General features: G+C 42.7%; 1 protein-coding gene across 3 annotated transcripts in view; it reads left to right on the forward strand.

The window, feature by feature from the left end:
• Positions 1–15,521, forward strand: part of LOC140121599 (T-cell activation Rho GTPase-activating protein-like) — a 91,705-nt gene extending 76,184 nt beyond the window's left edge. For all 3 annotated transcript variants that reach the window (XM_072141367.1, XM_072141368.1, XM_072141369.1), the window contains 10 exons: positions 7,090–7,131; positions 8,435–8,519; positions 8,608–8,661; positions 9,443–9,512; positions 9,703–9,863; positions 10,180–10,341; positions 11,508–11,617; positions 12,466–12,661; positions 13,268–13,379; positions 14,054–15,521. In XM_072141367.1, the coding sequence (XP_071997468.1) occupies positions 7,090–7,131; positions 8,435–8,519; positions 8,608–8,661; positions 9,443–9,512; positions 9,703–9,863; positions 10,180–10,341; positions 11,508–11,617; positions 12,466–12,661; positions 13,268–13,379; positions 14,054–15,276 (2,215 nt within the window). In that variant the 3' untranslated portion in view covers positions 15,277–15,521. The remainder of the gene's footprint in view (positions 1–7,089; positions 7,132–8,434; positions 8,520–8,607; positions 8,662–9,442; positions 9,513–9,702; positions 9,864–10,179; positions 10,342–11,507; positions 11,618–12,465; positions 12,662–13,267; positions 13,380–14,053) is intronic.
• Positions 15,522–15,851: the final 330 nt, after the last annotated feature.

Consider the following 15,851-nt stretch of genomic DNA (forward strand, 5'->3'; position numbering starts at 1 on the left):
CCCTCCAGTAAAATGGAATAGATTGAGTGCCTGTATGTGGCAGTCCCAAAAATGTTTCAAACCAGAGGAGCAGGTAGGTGGCCCTGCAGTAAAATGGAATAGATTGAGTGCCTGTATGTGGCAGTCCCAAAAATGTTTCAAACCAGAGGAGCAGGTAGGTGGCCCTGCAGTAAAATGGAATAGATTGAGTGCCTGTATGTGGCAGTCCCAAAAATTTTTCAAACCAGAGGAGCAGGTAGGTGGCCCTCCAGTAAAATGGAATAGATTGAGTGCCTGTATGTGGCAGTCCCAAAAATGTTTCAAACCAGAGGAGCAGGTAGGTGGCCCTGCAGTAAAATGGAATAGATTGAGTGCCTGTATGTGGCACTCACAAAAATTGTTTCAAACAGAGGACCGGGTAGGTGGCCCTCCAGAAAAATTAAATGCATGAAGTACTATAGCAAGAGCCAGTGGGCCCTGTCAAAAAATAGCCATTTTCCTCTGCTTTACTGTACAAAGAGGAGGAGAAGGAGGAAAATGAGGAGGAGGAGGAGTGGATCAATTATTCAGGTTGAGCTTCCTTCACCTGGTGGAGATTGGAAATTCTGAGAAATCCAGCCTTTATTCATTTTAATAAGCGTCAGCCTGTCAGCGCTGTCAGTCGACAGGCGTGTACGCTTATCGGTGATGATGCCACCAGCTGCACTGAAAACCCGCTCGGACAAGACGCTAGCGGCAGGGCAGGCAAGAACCTCCAAGGCGTACAGCGCCAGTTCGTGCCACATGTCCAGCTTTGAAACCCAGTAGTTGTAGGGAGCTGTGTGATCATTTAGGACGATGGTATGGTCAGCTACGTACTCCCTCACCATCTTTCTGTAAAGATCAGCCCTACTCTGCCGAGACTGGGGACAGGTGACAGTGTCTTGCTGGGGTGACATAAAGCTGGCAAAAGCCTTGTAAAGCGTACCCTTGCCAGTGCTGGACAAGCTGCCTGCTCGCCTACTCTCCCTCGCTACTTGTCCCGCAGAACTACGCACTCTGCCGCTAGCGCTGTCAGAAGGGAAATACTGTTTCAGCTTGTGCACCAGGGCCTGCTGGTATTCATGCATTCTCACACTCCTTTCCTCTGCAGGGATGAGAGTGGAAAGATTTTGCTTGTACCGTGGGTCCAGGAGAGTGAAAACCCAGTAATCGGTGCTGGAATAAATTCTTTGAACGCGAGGGTCACGGGATAGGCAGCCTAGCATGAAATCTGCCATATGCGCCAGAGTACCAACGCGTAAGAATTCACTCCCCTCACTGGCCTGACTGTCCATTTCCTCCTCCTCCAACTCCTCCAACTCCTCTTCTTCTGCCCATACACGCTGAACAGTAAAGGACTCAACAATGGTCCCCTCTTGTGTCTCACCAACATTCTCCTCCTCTTCCTCCTCATCCTCCTCCACCTCCACCTCCTCCGATATGCGCTGAGAAACAGACCTGAGGGTGCTTTGGCTATCAACAAGGGAATATTCTTCCCCTGTCTCTTGTGACGAGCGCAAAGCTTCCGACTTCATGCTGACCAGAGAGTTTTTCAACAGGCCAAGCAGCGGGATGGTGAGGCTGATGATGGCGGCATCGCCACTGACCATCTGTGTTGACTCCTCAAAGTTACTCAGCACCTGACAGATATCAGACATCCACGTCCACTCCTCATTGTAGACTTGAGGAAGCTGACTGACCTGACTACCAGTTCTGGTGGAAGTTGACATCTGGCAGTCTACAATCGCTCTGCGCTGCTGGTAAACTCTGGATAACATGGTCAGTGTTGAATTCCACCTCGTGGGCACGTCGCACAACAGTCGGTGAGCGGGCAGTTGGAGGCGGCGCTGCGCTGCCCTGAGAGTGGCAGCATCTGGGCTGGACTTCCTGAAATGCGCACAGATGCGGCGCACCTTCGTGAGCAAATCAGACAGATTGGGGTATGTCTTGAGGAAACGCTGCACTATCAGATTTAACACATGGGCCAGGCATGGCACATGTGTCAGTCTGCCGAGTTGCAGAGCCGCCACCAGGTTACGGCCGTTGTCACACACAACCATTCCCGGCTTGAGGTTCAGCGGTGCCAGCCACAGATCAGTCTGCGCCGTGATGCCCTGTAATAGCTCTTGGGCGGTGTGCCTTTTGTCGCCTAGGCTCAGCAGTTTGAGCACCGCCTGCTGTCGCTTAGCGACGGCACTGCTGCTGTGCCTAGAGCTACCGACTGATGGCGCCGTGCCCACGGATGGTAGTTCGGAGGAGGAGGTGGAGGAGGGGTGGGAGGAGGAGGAGGCATAGTAGGCCTGAAACACCTGGACCGAGGTAGGCCCCGCAATCCTCGGCGTCGGCAGTATATGAGCAGCCCCAGTGTCAGACTCGGTCCCAGCCTCCACCAAGTTAACCCAATGTGCCGTCAGCGATATATAGTGGCCCTGCCCGGCAGCACTCGTCCACGTGTCCGTGGTCAGGTGGACCTTGTCAGAAACGGCGTTGGTCAGGGCACGGATGATGTTGTCTGACACGTGCTGGTGCAGGGCTGGGACGGCACATCGGGAAAAGTAGTGGCGGCTGGGGACCGAATACCGAGGGGCGGCCGCCGCCATGAGGTTGCGAAAGGCCTCGGTCTCTACTAGCCTATAGGGCAGCATCTCCAGGCTAAGCAATCTGGAGATGTGCACATTAAGGGCTTGGGCGTGCGGGTGGGTTGCACTATATTTGCGTTTCCGCTCCAGCGTCTGGGGTATGGAGAGCTGAACGCTGGTGGATGCTGTGGAGGATCGTGGAGGCGACGATGGGGTTTTTGTGGCAGGGTCCTGGGCAGGGGGCTGACTAGCAGCTGACACAGGGGAAGGAGCAGTGGTGTGCACGGCCGGAGGTGAACGGGCTTGTTGCCACTGAGTGGGGTGTTTAGCATTCATATGCCTGCGCATACTGGTGGTAGTTAAGCTAGTAGTGGTGGAACCCCTGCTGAGCCTGGTTTGGCAAATGTTGCACACCACAGTCCGTCGGTCATCCGGTGTTTCCTTAAAGAACCTCCAGACTTCTGAAGATCTAGCCCTCGCCGCAGGAGCCCTCGCCACGGGAGCTTCACTAGTTGACACATTTGGCGCTGATGCACCAGCTCTGGCCCTGCCTCTCCGTCTGGCCCCACCACTGCCTCTTCCAACCTGTTCTGGTCGAGGACTCTCCTCCGTCTCAGAAGCACTGTGTTCACCCGGCCTCTCAACCCAGCTTGGGTCTGTCACCTCATCATCCTCCGATCCCTCAGTCTGCTCCCCCCTCGGACTTCCTGCCCTGACAACAACTTCCCCACTGTCTGACAACCGTGTCTCCTCATCGTCGGACACCTCTTTACACACTTCCACTACGTCAAGAAGGTCATCATCACCCACAGACTGTGACTGTTGGAAAACCTGGGCATCGGAAAATTGCTCAGCAGCAACCGGACAAGTGGTTTGTGACTGTGGGAAGGGTCCAGAAAACAGTTCCTCAGAGTATGCCGGTTCAAATGCCAAATTTTCCTGGGAGGGGGCAGACTGGGGGGGAGGAGGCTGAGGTGCAGGAGCTGGAGGAGTGGCGATTTCGGTGACATGGGTGGACTGCGTGGAAGACTGACTGGTGGTGGACAAATTGCTCGAAGCATTGTCAGCAATCCACGACATCACCTGTTCGCACTGTTCTGGCCTCAACAGTGCTCTACCACGAGTCCCAGTAACTTCAGACATGAACCTAGGGAGTGTAGCTCTGCGGCGTTCCCCTGCTCCCTCATCAGCAGGTGGTGTCTCACCCCGCCCAGGACCACGGCCTCTGACCCCTGCAGTAGTTGGACGCCCACGTCCCCGCCCTCGTCCTCTACCCCTAGCCCTCGGGTTAAACATTTTTAAAATGAGAGTTATAACTTTATTTTTTTTTTTACTTTTTTTTGTTTTTTTTTGTGTTTTTTTTTTTTTTTTGTGTTTTTTTTTTTTTTTTGAGTTTTTAAAACCAAACAATGCTATCCTATTGCTATGGCTATTTTCTAGCCAAGTATCAAAGCACACTACTATGCCAGATGAGATGACACTGAGTTAGTGCCTAATTGAAATCCAACCCCTACTAAATTTTCCCACTTCGGTCTTTGCTATGGATATGTGCGTCACTAAGCGCAGAACACAGCGGTCGCAAGTCTCACTACAAATTGCTCAGAATTGGCTAGTACATGCACTGCAGAAAGTACAGCCACCAGCAGATCAACCAGAAATCAAATATATAGAACGCTACTGTATGCGTAAGTAAGCTCTTTGTATTCTCCTATGGCTATTTTCTAGCCAAGTATCAAAGCACACTACTATGCCAGATGAGATGACACTGAGTTAGTGCCTAATTGAAATCCAACCCCTACTAAATTTTCCCACTTCGGTCTTTGCTATGGATATGTGCGTCACTAAGCGCAGAACACAGCGGTCGCAAGTCTCACTACAAATTGCTCAGAATTGGCTAGTACATGCACTGCAGAAAGTACAGCCACCAGCAGATCAACCAGAAATCAAATATATAGAACGCTACTGTATGCGTAAGTAAGCTCTTTGTATTCTCCTATGGCTATTTTCTAGCCAAGTATCAAAGCACACTACTATGCCAGATGAGATGACACTGAGTTAGTGCCTAATTGAAATCCAACCCCTACTAAATTTTCCCACTTCGGTCTTTGCTATGGATATGTGTGCCACTAAGAGCTAAACACAACGGTAGCAAGTCCCCCTGCTAATTCCTCACAAAATGGTACTAGATGCAAATTAAAATAAAAAAAGTAGAACGTTATTGTAGCCCTAAGAAGGGCTGTTGGGTTCTTTGAGAATCACTCCTGCCTAACAGTAAGCTAATAGAACACCCTAACGCTTTCCCTGACCAGCAGCAGCTCTCTCCCTAGCGGCATCCAGACACAGAATGATCCGAGCAGCGCGGGCAGCGGCTAGTCTATCCCAGGGTCACCTGATCTGGCCAGCCAACCACTGCTATCGACGTGTAAGGGTACCACGTCATGCTGGGTGGAGTGCAGAGTCTCCTGGCTTGTGATTGGCTCTGTTTCTGGCCGCCAAAAAGCAAAACGGCGGGAGCTGCCATTTTCTCGAGCGGGCGAAGTATTCGTCCGAGCAACGAGCAGTTTCGAGTACCCTAATGCTCGACCGAGCATCAAGCTCGGACGAGCATGTTCGCTCATCTCTAGTTGACACTTCTCCTGATGTATATTATTTAAAGGGGTATTTCCCCGAAAACAAGTTTCTTAAATGTACTCAGGATAACAAAATAACACATTCTCTAATTCACTCGTATTAACAAAAATACAGCATTTCACAAATATAATTCCAATCTGTCTTTATCAGTCCTCGTGTATACAATTTAAGTTGCCCCTGGACACGACCCTGGATCTTCTGACTTTATGGTCGGCAGCCATCTTGTGTGAGGCTTCACAGAGCTTGTCTCTATTTCTCTTCTTCCTTCCAGCATGTACACAGCGTGAGAAGAACTACAAGCTGCAGGCAGATAAGTTCTTTATCCGGGGAGGGGGAGGCACCTCAGATCTGATGTGTGTGTGTGTGTAGCTGACGTGTAGCTGATGAGTGGTATGTGTGTAATATGCGTCTCATGGATCAAATCATCTCTGATCTATGTGTCAGATACTAGTGAATGTTCAGAAGGTAAATCTAAGTCTAGATAAACCTTGTACCCTGATTATCTAACCCCATTGTCAGCTCACAGAACTAGAGGAATCATGTAGTGTGCGCTTAGAGAGTCCTCGACCACACGCTGGAATTTTGCACTGACCATCCATCATTCAGTGATAAGAGCTAAAACAGCAATAAAACTGTGTAAAATTGTAAAGGGTTAAAAATGATCTTTATTGTGTTTATTGCTATTGAAATTTGAGAACTTTCTTTCATGGGCAAACCCCTTTAATGAGTGAATGCATTGATTTAACATTTAAACTCCTTTTAAAAACTTCTGCCAGAATCTTATAAGCACAATAGTGACAAATAGGTGGTACCAGTTTGGGTGGTGTCAGAGCATAATCTGAAACTATTGACACTGACTGAACAATATAAGATCCTGCAGGGACAACAAGCTGGCAATTTACTAAATGGTTTCTAGAAATATGAAAAAAAATATTTATAAGAAAAGTCGATCCTGAATATTTCTTTCACAAGGGAATATAGGAGTGTACAACAATTGATGTGTCAGTAGAGGTCCTCTTTTTTCCACTCTATTTGGTAATGGTAGTAGGATAAAAATAAATCTTGATTGGTGATCTGGGGATCCAATTGCCAACCGGTATCAGAAAGGAATTTTTTCTTTTTTAGGGCTCTTTCACACTAGTCTGTCTGTGTTGCTTCCCTGTTATAGCTGTGACAGTTTTTTTCACCTCTGTAAGTCATCCATTTTTTTCTTGAAAAACAACTGGTTCTCCAGCATCATCTGGAGAAAAATGGACCACACACAGATGCTGTTAGTTTTTTTGCCTCTACATTGAGTTTTATGAAAGTATGTGGTCCGATGTGAGAAAAGCTTACTGCATACTGTGATTTTTTTTTAAGCATGAACCATGGATCGGAAAAACAGTTCCATGAAATAACAGATTGAAAGGTGAAAAAAACGGTAGTAAACAATGAATGAAACATGAAACACACTGGTGTGAAAGAGCCCTTAAAGCCAGGGCCACACAGGCAGCAATGTAAGTCGGTAAGCCACAGTATAAATTGTCAGTAGACATCTATTTTGCACTCCCACCTTCCACGCCATTCACTAGTCTATGAGTAATACAGACCTTTCGGACAAAATGTTGTGAAGATTTACAACAAGAAGGTTTTGGTAGCAGGCTGTGATGTCATGGGTTTAGACTTAGTTACCTCTGCCCGTGACAAGAGGAAGCAGGCGTGTTTTGCAAAACAGTGACTTTAGCAGAGCAACCCATGATGATGCTTTTTCCTGTCTCCATGACTCTTGTGAATTTCCACCTGCCCCTACACTGAGTAGGAAAGCGTGGAGAACACTTGCCTTCAGTAGACGCTGGCTTGGTACTGGATGGTCATGCACTTTGTCTCCTCTTTATTACAGTTCCTGTGAGGTGAAGGAGCTCTGGCTGGATACTCTCGTGTGGTAAGTGATGTATAGAAAATGAATTCAAATAGTGTATGGAAAATGAATGGGGTAACATGATTTAGAGTAATAGTGACAGCAGCAATGTACAATCAAAATAACAGTTTTACATGTGATTGTCTTTTAATAGAGAATTAACTGTGAATATAATAGGTGCGGTATAAAGAAAGTACATTCATGTTACTATCTGTACTTTAACTATAGCTACCAGTAATGTGTCTCGTGAACCCAGATGTCAGTAACCATATGGTAGATTTACTGTAATGACATAACAGTTATCTATGTGATGGTGGAATAACTATTGATAACATTGAGTTATATGCTGCATGTACAACATGTGCTCTTTCATCATTATTCAGTATACTCTAGATATATCAGCCACTTCATTATGGAAGGAGTGTATTTAAGTGTATACAATATATAAGGTAGAAATTTTAAGGAGGTGGTACCAGCCTTATTGATTATGAATTATCATATTATTAAAGTTATTTCTGTATATCCGGTATCTGTGCTCGGATATTGTTATGGCTGATATTATTTTGGATCAAGGATTTCATAAATTTGTAGCTTGCAATTACATAAGATTTCTTCAATACCAGGCAACGTGGACAACTTAGTTTTTTTGATCTGTTATTTTGATTGCAGCTATCACCATGGGAGTTGTCTTGTGGTTGACGGAGTTTTTTTTGACACGCAGCCAGCCAAGCGACACTTGTAGATAACATGTTTTCAAGCCTATAGTGGCTTTGGATTATAAACGGCATTCTACTTATTAATCTTCAGTAAACCATTAGACAACATGAAAAAGCCCTTCAATCCACAGCATACCATATGCATAATCCTAAATTAAAGGTCCAAAAATGCAGCATTTTTCACGTATTGTGATTTTTTTTCATGTAATTTATAGATCAGTTTTTGTTCTGAGATATAGCGTATATATGATATACATATATATTAACATGGAATTATCCATGTTGAGGTTCCAGAAGAGAAAATGCCAAAAAAATACTGCCATTTTAATGGAGAATTGTAGTTTTATACTTGTAGTAACCCTGGTGACCAACCAGGTGAGCAAGTATTTTGAATGTATGCGTTATACAACTCATTTATAATATGGGTGTTATACATCTTTATGTTTTCCAATTCTCCGTTCTTCAGAATCCTTAAAAAGTTTGATTGGTAGTGGAATTGAATACAATTTGGATGGTTTTATTACTGATTATATATATGATCTCAGGCCTATTCCATGTAGACTGAACCAAGTAATAATTCTGGCAACTAACCACACAGTTTCTGCTTACAGGCAGATAAGAGAAGTTGGTGGCATTGAGGGAAATACAATCCCTTGTGCAGGATTACTCATGAAGGTTCTCACAGGCTGCAATGCTGTAAGTAGATGACTTATATATTATGTATTTATCCATGACTTCAGGCACAAACATCACCATTGCCTAATGCTCATTTATTTTGTTGTAGTCTAAAGCTCTTGTTGCCAACAACATGGACACCCTAATTGAATGTCATACAGAGGTGAGTCATGTATGTTTTGTGTGAGTTGTGAATGGAGGAAGAGACAGTAAATGATTCTTAAAAAAACCTGAGTGAAAGCTACTTCTCATTTACTCATACACTGTATTGTACATATGAGGAAGAGGAGTGCTGCTAAATAGGGGAACGCAGCAGAGTATTTCCACAGCTGTATGAGAGGTGCAGTTTAATGTATGGATTAGGGACTCCTTGCATCATAATTTACTATGATGCAAAGGATCCTGTCCACTGAACTGTTCTCAGTCTGTGATCAATACACAAGTCTACTTCTACAGACAGAGCACAGTGCACTGGTAAGGGGTTCTTGCATCATAGTGAATTATGTGTGTAGCTCATTGGCACCCATCCACTGCACTGTGCTCTGTCCTTGGGATATGACCGGCAAATGGATACGTTTCGACAGGCCAAGCACGTTCATGTGCAGATAGTAAGGGAAATACTCACATTTTATTGCATTAGTATATTGTCCATACTAATAAAGGACATGTGACTACAGCTCATTGGCTAATATCAGTTGTATATCAATCTCTCATTGTTTTAAGACCAATACTTTGCTGACAATAAATTGAAACATTTGCTTACATTCAGCAACTTTTTCTTAGAGTTTTTCATGATTTAATTTAAACTTTATAATCATTAATGGTATAAATTCGTCTGGTTAATGGTTCCTGTCACATTTCCTAAAATATTTCCTGCTTTTCCTATACAGACAGTTTAACACATATAAATATCCTACTTATAGTTTCCCTGTTCTATAACACAGGCAGACGTCAGGAAGTACCAATTATTGACAGATATGATGAGGAGTGAGGACAGCATCTGCCATGCCAATGGTGAGAAACATCACATCTTGCAGTATTAATCCATGTCATGCTGATGAACACAATTGACTGAAGCACTGCATACATCCAGCCACTTAACTGTGACTACGAAGTAGAATCAAAGTAATGTTTAGCAGAATATTTCTTATAAATTTTTAGAAAACTCAATTTGTTTGTTTGTTTTCTCTATTGGACTGCCCAGAAAGCAACAAAAAGAGAAAGGCTGTGATTTCCTGGCCCTTTACATTCAGAAGAAGTTCTACACTTTCAGAGTCCTCAAATCCACCTGAGCTGAAGACAACTTTATTTGACCAGCCCCTGTCTATCATCTGTGAGGAGGATAATCTTCCTAAACCAATATGTGTAAGTAAAAAGTTCTAATAATTTCTTCAATGCAATTCCATATAAATGACAACTATGAAAATGCAGTTCAAGCCTTATCATTTGAATATTTTATAAATTTTTTTAGTTTCTTTAGTTTCCTCTATATAGTTGGGTGGAACAGTGTCTCAAAGTTCAAAATCCAAGCACCCCTTACATAAAAAATATTGTCAAACAAAAAAATACAAAGCCTGGTTGCAAAGTGACCTAGACACATAACATGTACCACAGTTATTAAACCTGGGTTATGGGGAATTTCGATATTTAAAAAAACAACAATTTTATTATTTCCCTTTAGGGCATATTAACTATCCTGAGAATGCAGGGCCCACAGACAGAGGGCATATTTCGTAAAGCTGCCAATGAAAGAGCTCGCAAGGAACTCAAAGATGACCTGAACTATGGAAGAGATGTGGATTTAAAAAGCAAATCTGTGCACTTACTGGCTGTTGTGTTAAAGGTATTTTGGACTACAATTCTTTATACTATTCATTTGCAACACCCCCCCGGGGCCTAGTCTTTTCTTGGGGCCAGGAGGCAGCCGGGGCCCAGAATACCAGAGTGGCTGGCTAATGTGGTCACGCTGCTGGGCATGCTGCTGTCACGGTGCTTGTGTTGGTCTCCAGCATGTGGTGTGTGCAAGAAATAAGGAGGGAGGGGCTGAAGTACTGGTTCTCCCTGGGGAAACCCCTGAACATCTGTAAGATAAGTAATAGGGTAATGGATGGGGAAACCTGTGGTGGTAAACAGTCGTATACAAGCATCAGACGGAGGCGACATTGTTCAAATCGCCTCACAGTTCTTTAATGAACAAAGGATGGTAGGCAATGGGCCTAAAAGGTCAAACAGCAGATCTGGATTCTGGTACTGGAGTGGTCGTGAAGAGTGGTCCACAGGAATAGTGCAACAGCCTGATGGTATATGCAGGCTGGGATAATTGAGATTGAGCTTTGACCAAACTGGGGAAGCTTCAGCTCTGGATTAGAGTCTCCTGACTCAGTTCCTGGGATTGTTTTCTGAAGCAGCACTAAAGGTGTGCTCCACACTCTATCTCTCTCTTCAATCTGACAGTAGGTTTGACTCTCTGTGAAAAGACCATGTGATCCCCCTGCACAGGGGTTTTATACTCCCCCTGGTCAGGTGGTAGCACCTCTCTACAGCCACATAATTGGATAATAACTTACAACCATTCAACTATTGCCTTTACAGGCAGTGGCTACAGCTGCTATTACACAATGACCAGGTTCTAGACGGGTCACGACTCCCCATAACCGCTCCTGACCTGGGGAGGGCGCTATTCGCAACTACCAGCCTGCCTATGTATTTGCAGGGGTGTTGCATATTACTTTATTAAACCTCAATTATTGATAAAGCTGCATTTGTGAAATCGGGTTGCTTCTTCGTGTTATGCAACAAAGTAGTAATTAGGGGTTTCCATAATCTGGTGAAATTAATTCCGTTATAACCCTGTTTATCCCCTGGCCAAGGTTAAGATCTTGTTGGTACCCCATCTCTACGCAGGGTCCTTATAGTCCCTGCGCTATTCAAACCTCCCAGTAAATACAAAATTGAATCTTAGGTTATTTTAGTTTGTTGCTGATCAATGTACTTATCTCCCAAATCCAGGATTTCCTAAGGGGCATCCCAAACCAGCTCCTGTCATCTGAACTATACAACAAGTGGATGTGTGCATTGGAGAAGCTAAGTTTGGAAGAAAAAATTGAGGAGATGAAAAGGTAATCTCAATTGTAACCTTTCTTGCTATAATATACACAAGGGGGAATTAGTAGTTGGTCCCATGTAACAGTTCATGTTAACTTGACATTATGAACAGCTCTATTGTAGCTTTGATAGATCTGTTTAGAAATTGATTTCATCCACTTTTCAGGTATCTATTTTTAATGAAAAGAATATCTCTGCATGCTTTGTTTTTTGCAGTCAATGTCCAACTAAACCAAACACAGTGCAGACCAATACAAACACAAGTATTGCAGTTCATTACATATAGAAGTCACAAAGACCTGATGAAAGCTGAAGAATTCCTTTCTAAGCTGAGGATAGGAGTTTCATAAAAGTCTTGTATAATACACAGTGCAGTTTGTGCTGTAAGTCTAGGAGTATGGTATGTGTAGCAGTGTTAGATACAAGTAAATTGTACTGGCGAGACTCTACTAGACCACCAGACAGTACTGGAACCTCTCTAATAGAGCGGCAGATGATTAAATCTTCTTGCCTTTAATGTTTACTGTGGCCAATCACATGTAAGATTCCAGTGAAATGGTGCTGAATCTTGCAGCTAATGTCATATGCTGCAGACTGTGCATTGTAGATCCTTAATAAATCTATCATGCATTTTCTCAGACAAGGTCAAAGTAAGAAGAAAATAATGAAGTGTAACATGTACTGGTCTACACTCAAGTTCTTACTCTTTCAGCTAACCCACACTAAGAACAGACTGTCCGAGTGATGAAAATTTTTGCATTTTAGTTCCTCTTTGTTTAGTTTCATTCTTTAGCAGGAATTTTTTAGAATGGTTGAACTAAGATTGCACAAATCCTGATCGCTTTCTGTTTTTTTTCTGTAGTACTGCAGAGATACTACCGAAACCAAATCTGATTATGCTGCAACACTTGATCTGTGTTCTCCATCATATTAGTAAAGCTTCTGACATAAATAAGATGGACTCCAGAAACCTAGCTGTCTGCATTGCTCCAACTATGCTCATCCCTCAAGTTGATAAAGAACTTCCTCTTGAAATTCTAAAGGAGCTGAATGAAAAGGTAAAAAGAGAAGTGACATGTTTTTGCAAAAGAAATTTGCAAATAAGTTTTCCAGGGTGGGAAAGTGAAAATGAGGCCTTAGTGCTACATTTGAAAGGCAGTTTCCTCTCTCTATATATGTGTATGACTTACAAGAAGCCTAGTGACATGATGTATATAGCCAAATCTGTATATTTTTTCCAAGCACATGGATGGCCTTTAAGCATCAGTATGCCTGTAAAGGTGACCTACAAAGGCAAATCTCAAAAAGTATAGTATATACAGTATAGAAGTGGTGAGTGGTAAAAACCTTGTAGAAAATAAAGCCAGCAGGTACAAGAACCCCCTATAAATTAAATAATGTAATGGGAACGGGAACCTTGTAGAACCGTCAGTAACCATCAGTTATGGGATAAGTGTAGAAATGCTAGTAGTAGTCTGAACCTTTAAGCTTCCCAGAAATAACTTTTCTCTTTTCCATTGATATGTAATATATCAAATACGTAAATATTCTGCAAATAAGCTTATTGGTTATCTGGTAGACTCTATACTTTTGTAACTTTTCCCTGTTTGTGAGGTTTTGATTGCCTCTTTGGTGACTTACTATATTTTTCTGTATTTTACCAGGTCACAGCTCTGGTTGAATTCTTCATAGATCACTGTTTTGAATTATTTGGTGAAAATATATCACAGTTGATTATTTTCGAGGAAGATTTTCTGGAAAATATTAATAGTCCAGGTGAGTAAAGATTGCTTGATATTTAACAAGTTCTTTCTAATATGTGAGTAATTAATGTTACCTCATGCCTTATTAAACTTTTAATGATTAACATTTTAGGGAACCTCAATTATCATGTAAAATGTAGTTTCACTTTTCTCTTTTGGTGAAAGACTCCAGTTTCTCATAAAACATGTTTAAACCAAGTATCACCATATAACAGCAAAACCATTAACCACATCAGAAAAACTGTGTGGACCCATATAAAAATTATATTATATACATCAAGGGGTAAAAGAGGAGGCTTTGGAACGGCACCGTGAAACAGTCGGGTGCAGGTCTTCACACTGGGTCCGACATGACCCACCAGATACAGTAGATGAAAGATGATGAATCAGCACTCCAAAGGATAGTGCCAGCGGTATTTTTATTCCTCCATAGATGCAACAGTTCTCCTTATCTAGAAATGCTTGAGAATGCCTTTATAGATAAGGCAAAACGTCACATCTATGGTGGAATAAAAATACCGTTATCACTATCCTTTGGAGTGCTGCTTCATCATCTTTCATCTATATTATATACATCAATAACTGCCAATGTAAAGAGCTAAACACACAGCAAATGAATTTAATAAGAAGATATGTATAAAAGTAAGTGTGCTTAATATAATAAAATGTGAATTTTGTCTGTTACAGAACTATCTATTCATCAGAATGACTCTGCATATGACAGCACTGATCCAGACCATGAGTGTCATTCTGGTTCATTCAGATACAAGTGTGGACAGCAAGGACACTGCAATGGTGAAAATGAGGATGGCACAATACACCATGATATGCCTCTATCAGATTTGCCAATTGAGCACTTAAGAAATGAGATCAGCAGCATGGACCGAAGATGCTCAGAGCCATACGTTTTTTCTTTCCAGAATGATATGCCAGTGAGGGAAAAAAAACTAACCAGAAGTCATGATGATGTTGCAATCAGGAAACATAGTCTACAATGTAGAGACGATAAGCTGCCCACTTCTTCCCCTGAGAAATACGGTCATCAAGCTTTGTATAGGAGAAATATGCCAAAGGGTTTGAAAATTTATACCAACTATGACCCAAATATCACTGATGACTCTTTAGTCAATGCATCCTCAATCTGTTCTCTTGACAGCGCCTGCTCAGACCGCTCTGTTTTTACTAGCTCCCCACTTGTATCCCCCTTAAGTCCAAAGATAAATGATTTACAGAGACACAAATCTTTATCTGTAAAGTGTAATGTCATCAATGATGTTGTCAAAGTTGGACGAGAAATGAAAAAACACTCAAATTCTTTTTGTTTTGTAAACCACAAAAAATTGGTAACCAAAACACAAAGCTGGGGCCCTGATCGAGAAAATGCTAGTGGATTCCAACGAAGTGGATTCAGTCAGAGTTTTCGATCTAGGAACCACGACCAGGACACAACTTTCCCACGACCACAAGTTATAACAAAAAGGCCTGCCACTCAGAAATTATCTGTAGATGAAGTGTTCAGGATGGTAGACCAAAGAAATCCTGGAAACCCTCCCTCGTATGAAGAGGCCGTCTATAAAAATGTAACCACATACAGTCATACTATGACTGTGCAAACCATGAGAGACAGTGTTTCACATGATGATCACCTTGCACCTTACATTACTAATGGACCTTCAACCGATTCTGCCCAGAAAGAGAACAAATCTCATAATGACAATGGACTCCACTCCGTTATTGATAGAAAATACGATCAGACAAACTGTGAGGCCGGGAGGTTAAAATCCGGCCTCGTCAGGACCAAGTCAGACTCCAGTCATGGGAACAAGCATGAATGTATAAGTCGAAGGTGCAGTCAGCCCATCTTTGAGATTTATGATCAGATACAGTATGCTAAGGAGTCCTATGTCTGAGTAATTACATTTCTTTACTGCAAATACTGTAAAATAGCACAATAAGAACAGGTCAATTCCTCCCATTTCTGTCTTTTAATATTATATTTTTCTTGTATGTAACATTAGAAATAAACTTGAACAAGGTTTTATTTTAGAACCAGTATAACTGAGAACATGGAAATGTGTCTTATGATTAGATTATCCCTGCACATTCTAGTTTAAAGGGAACCTATCACCAGGGACCTAATTTTCACTAAAGACAGATTGTAAAAGCCCATTACACCTGCATTGCAAAAATGCCTCCCTGTCTTTTCTAAGCATTTGCATTACAATATAATTATGTGTTATAACTTACCTTGCACCCTGACAAAATCCTGGGGTAGTCACAGGGGCTGGACTTTGGTTTGCATGCTTTTCAAAAAAGCAACATGTGATTTGTCTGAACTGCAGGTTGTCTCCATGTTTGTGCTCCTGTACAGATTTTCCCTCCCCCACTGATGTCAGCTCAGCAGCTCTGAGAAGGAGCAGGAGGTGGAGCTGTACAGGAGCACAAAGGTGGGGGCCAAGCTCTGAGGAGTGAGTGACAGACAAGT

This window comes from Engystomops pustulosus, chromosome 3 (assembly GCF_040894005.1).
Source record: "Engystomops pustulosus chromosome 3, aEngPut4.maternal, whole genome shotgun sequence".
Classification (NCBI taxonomy): Eukaryota; Metazoa; Chordata; class Amphibia; order Anura; family Leptodactylidae; genus Engystomops; species Engystomops pustulosus.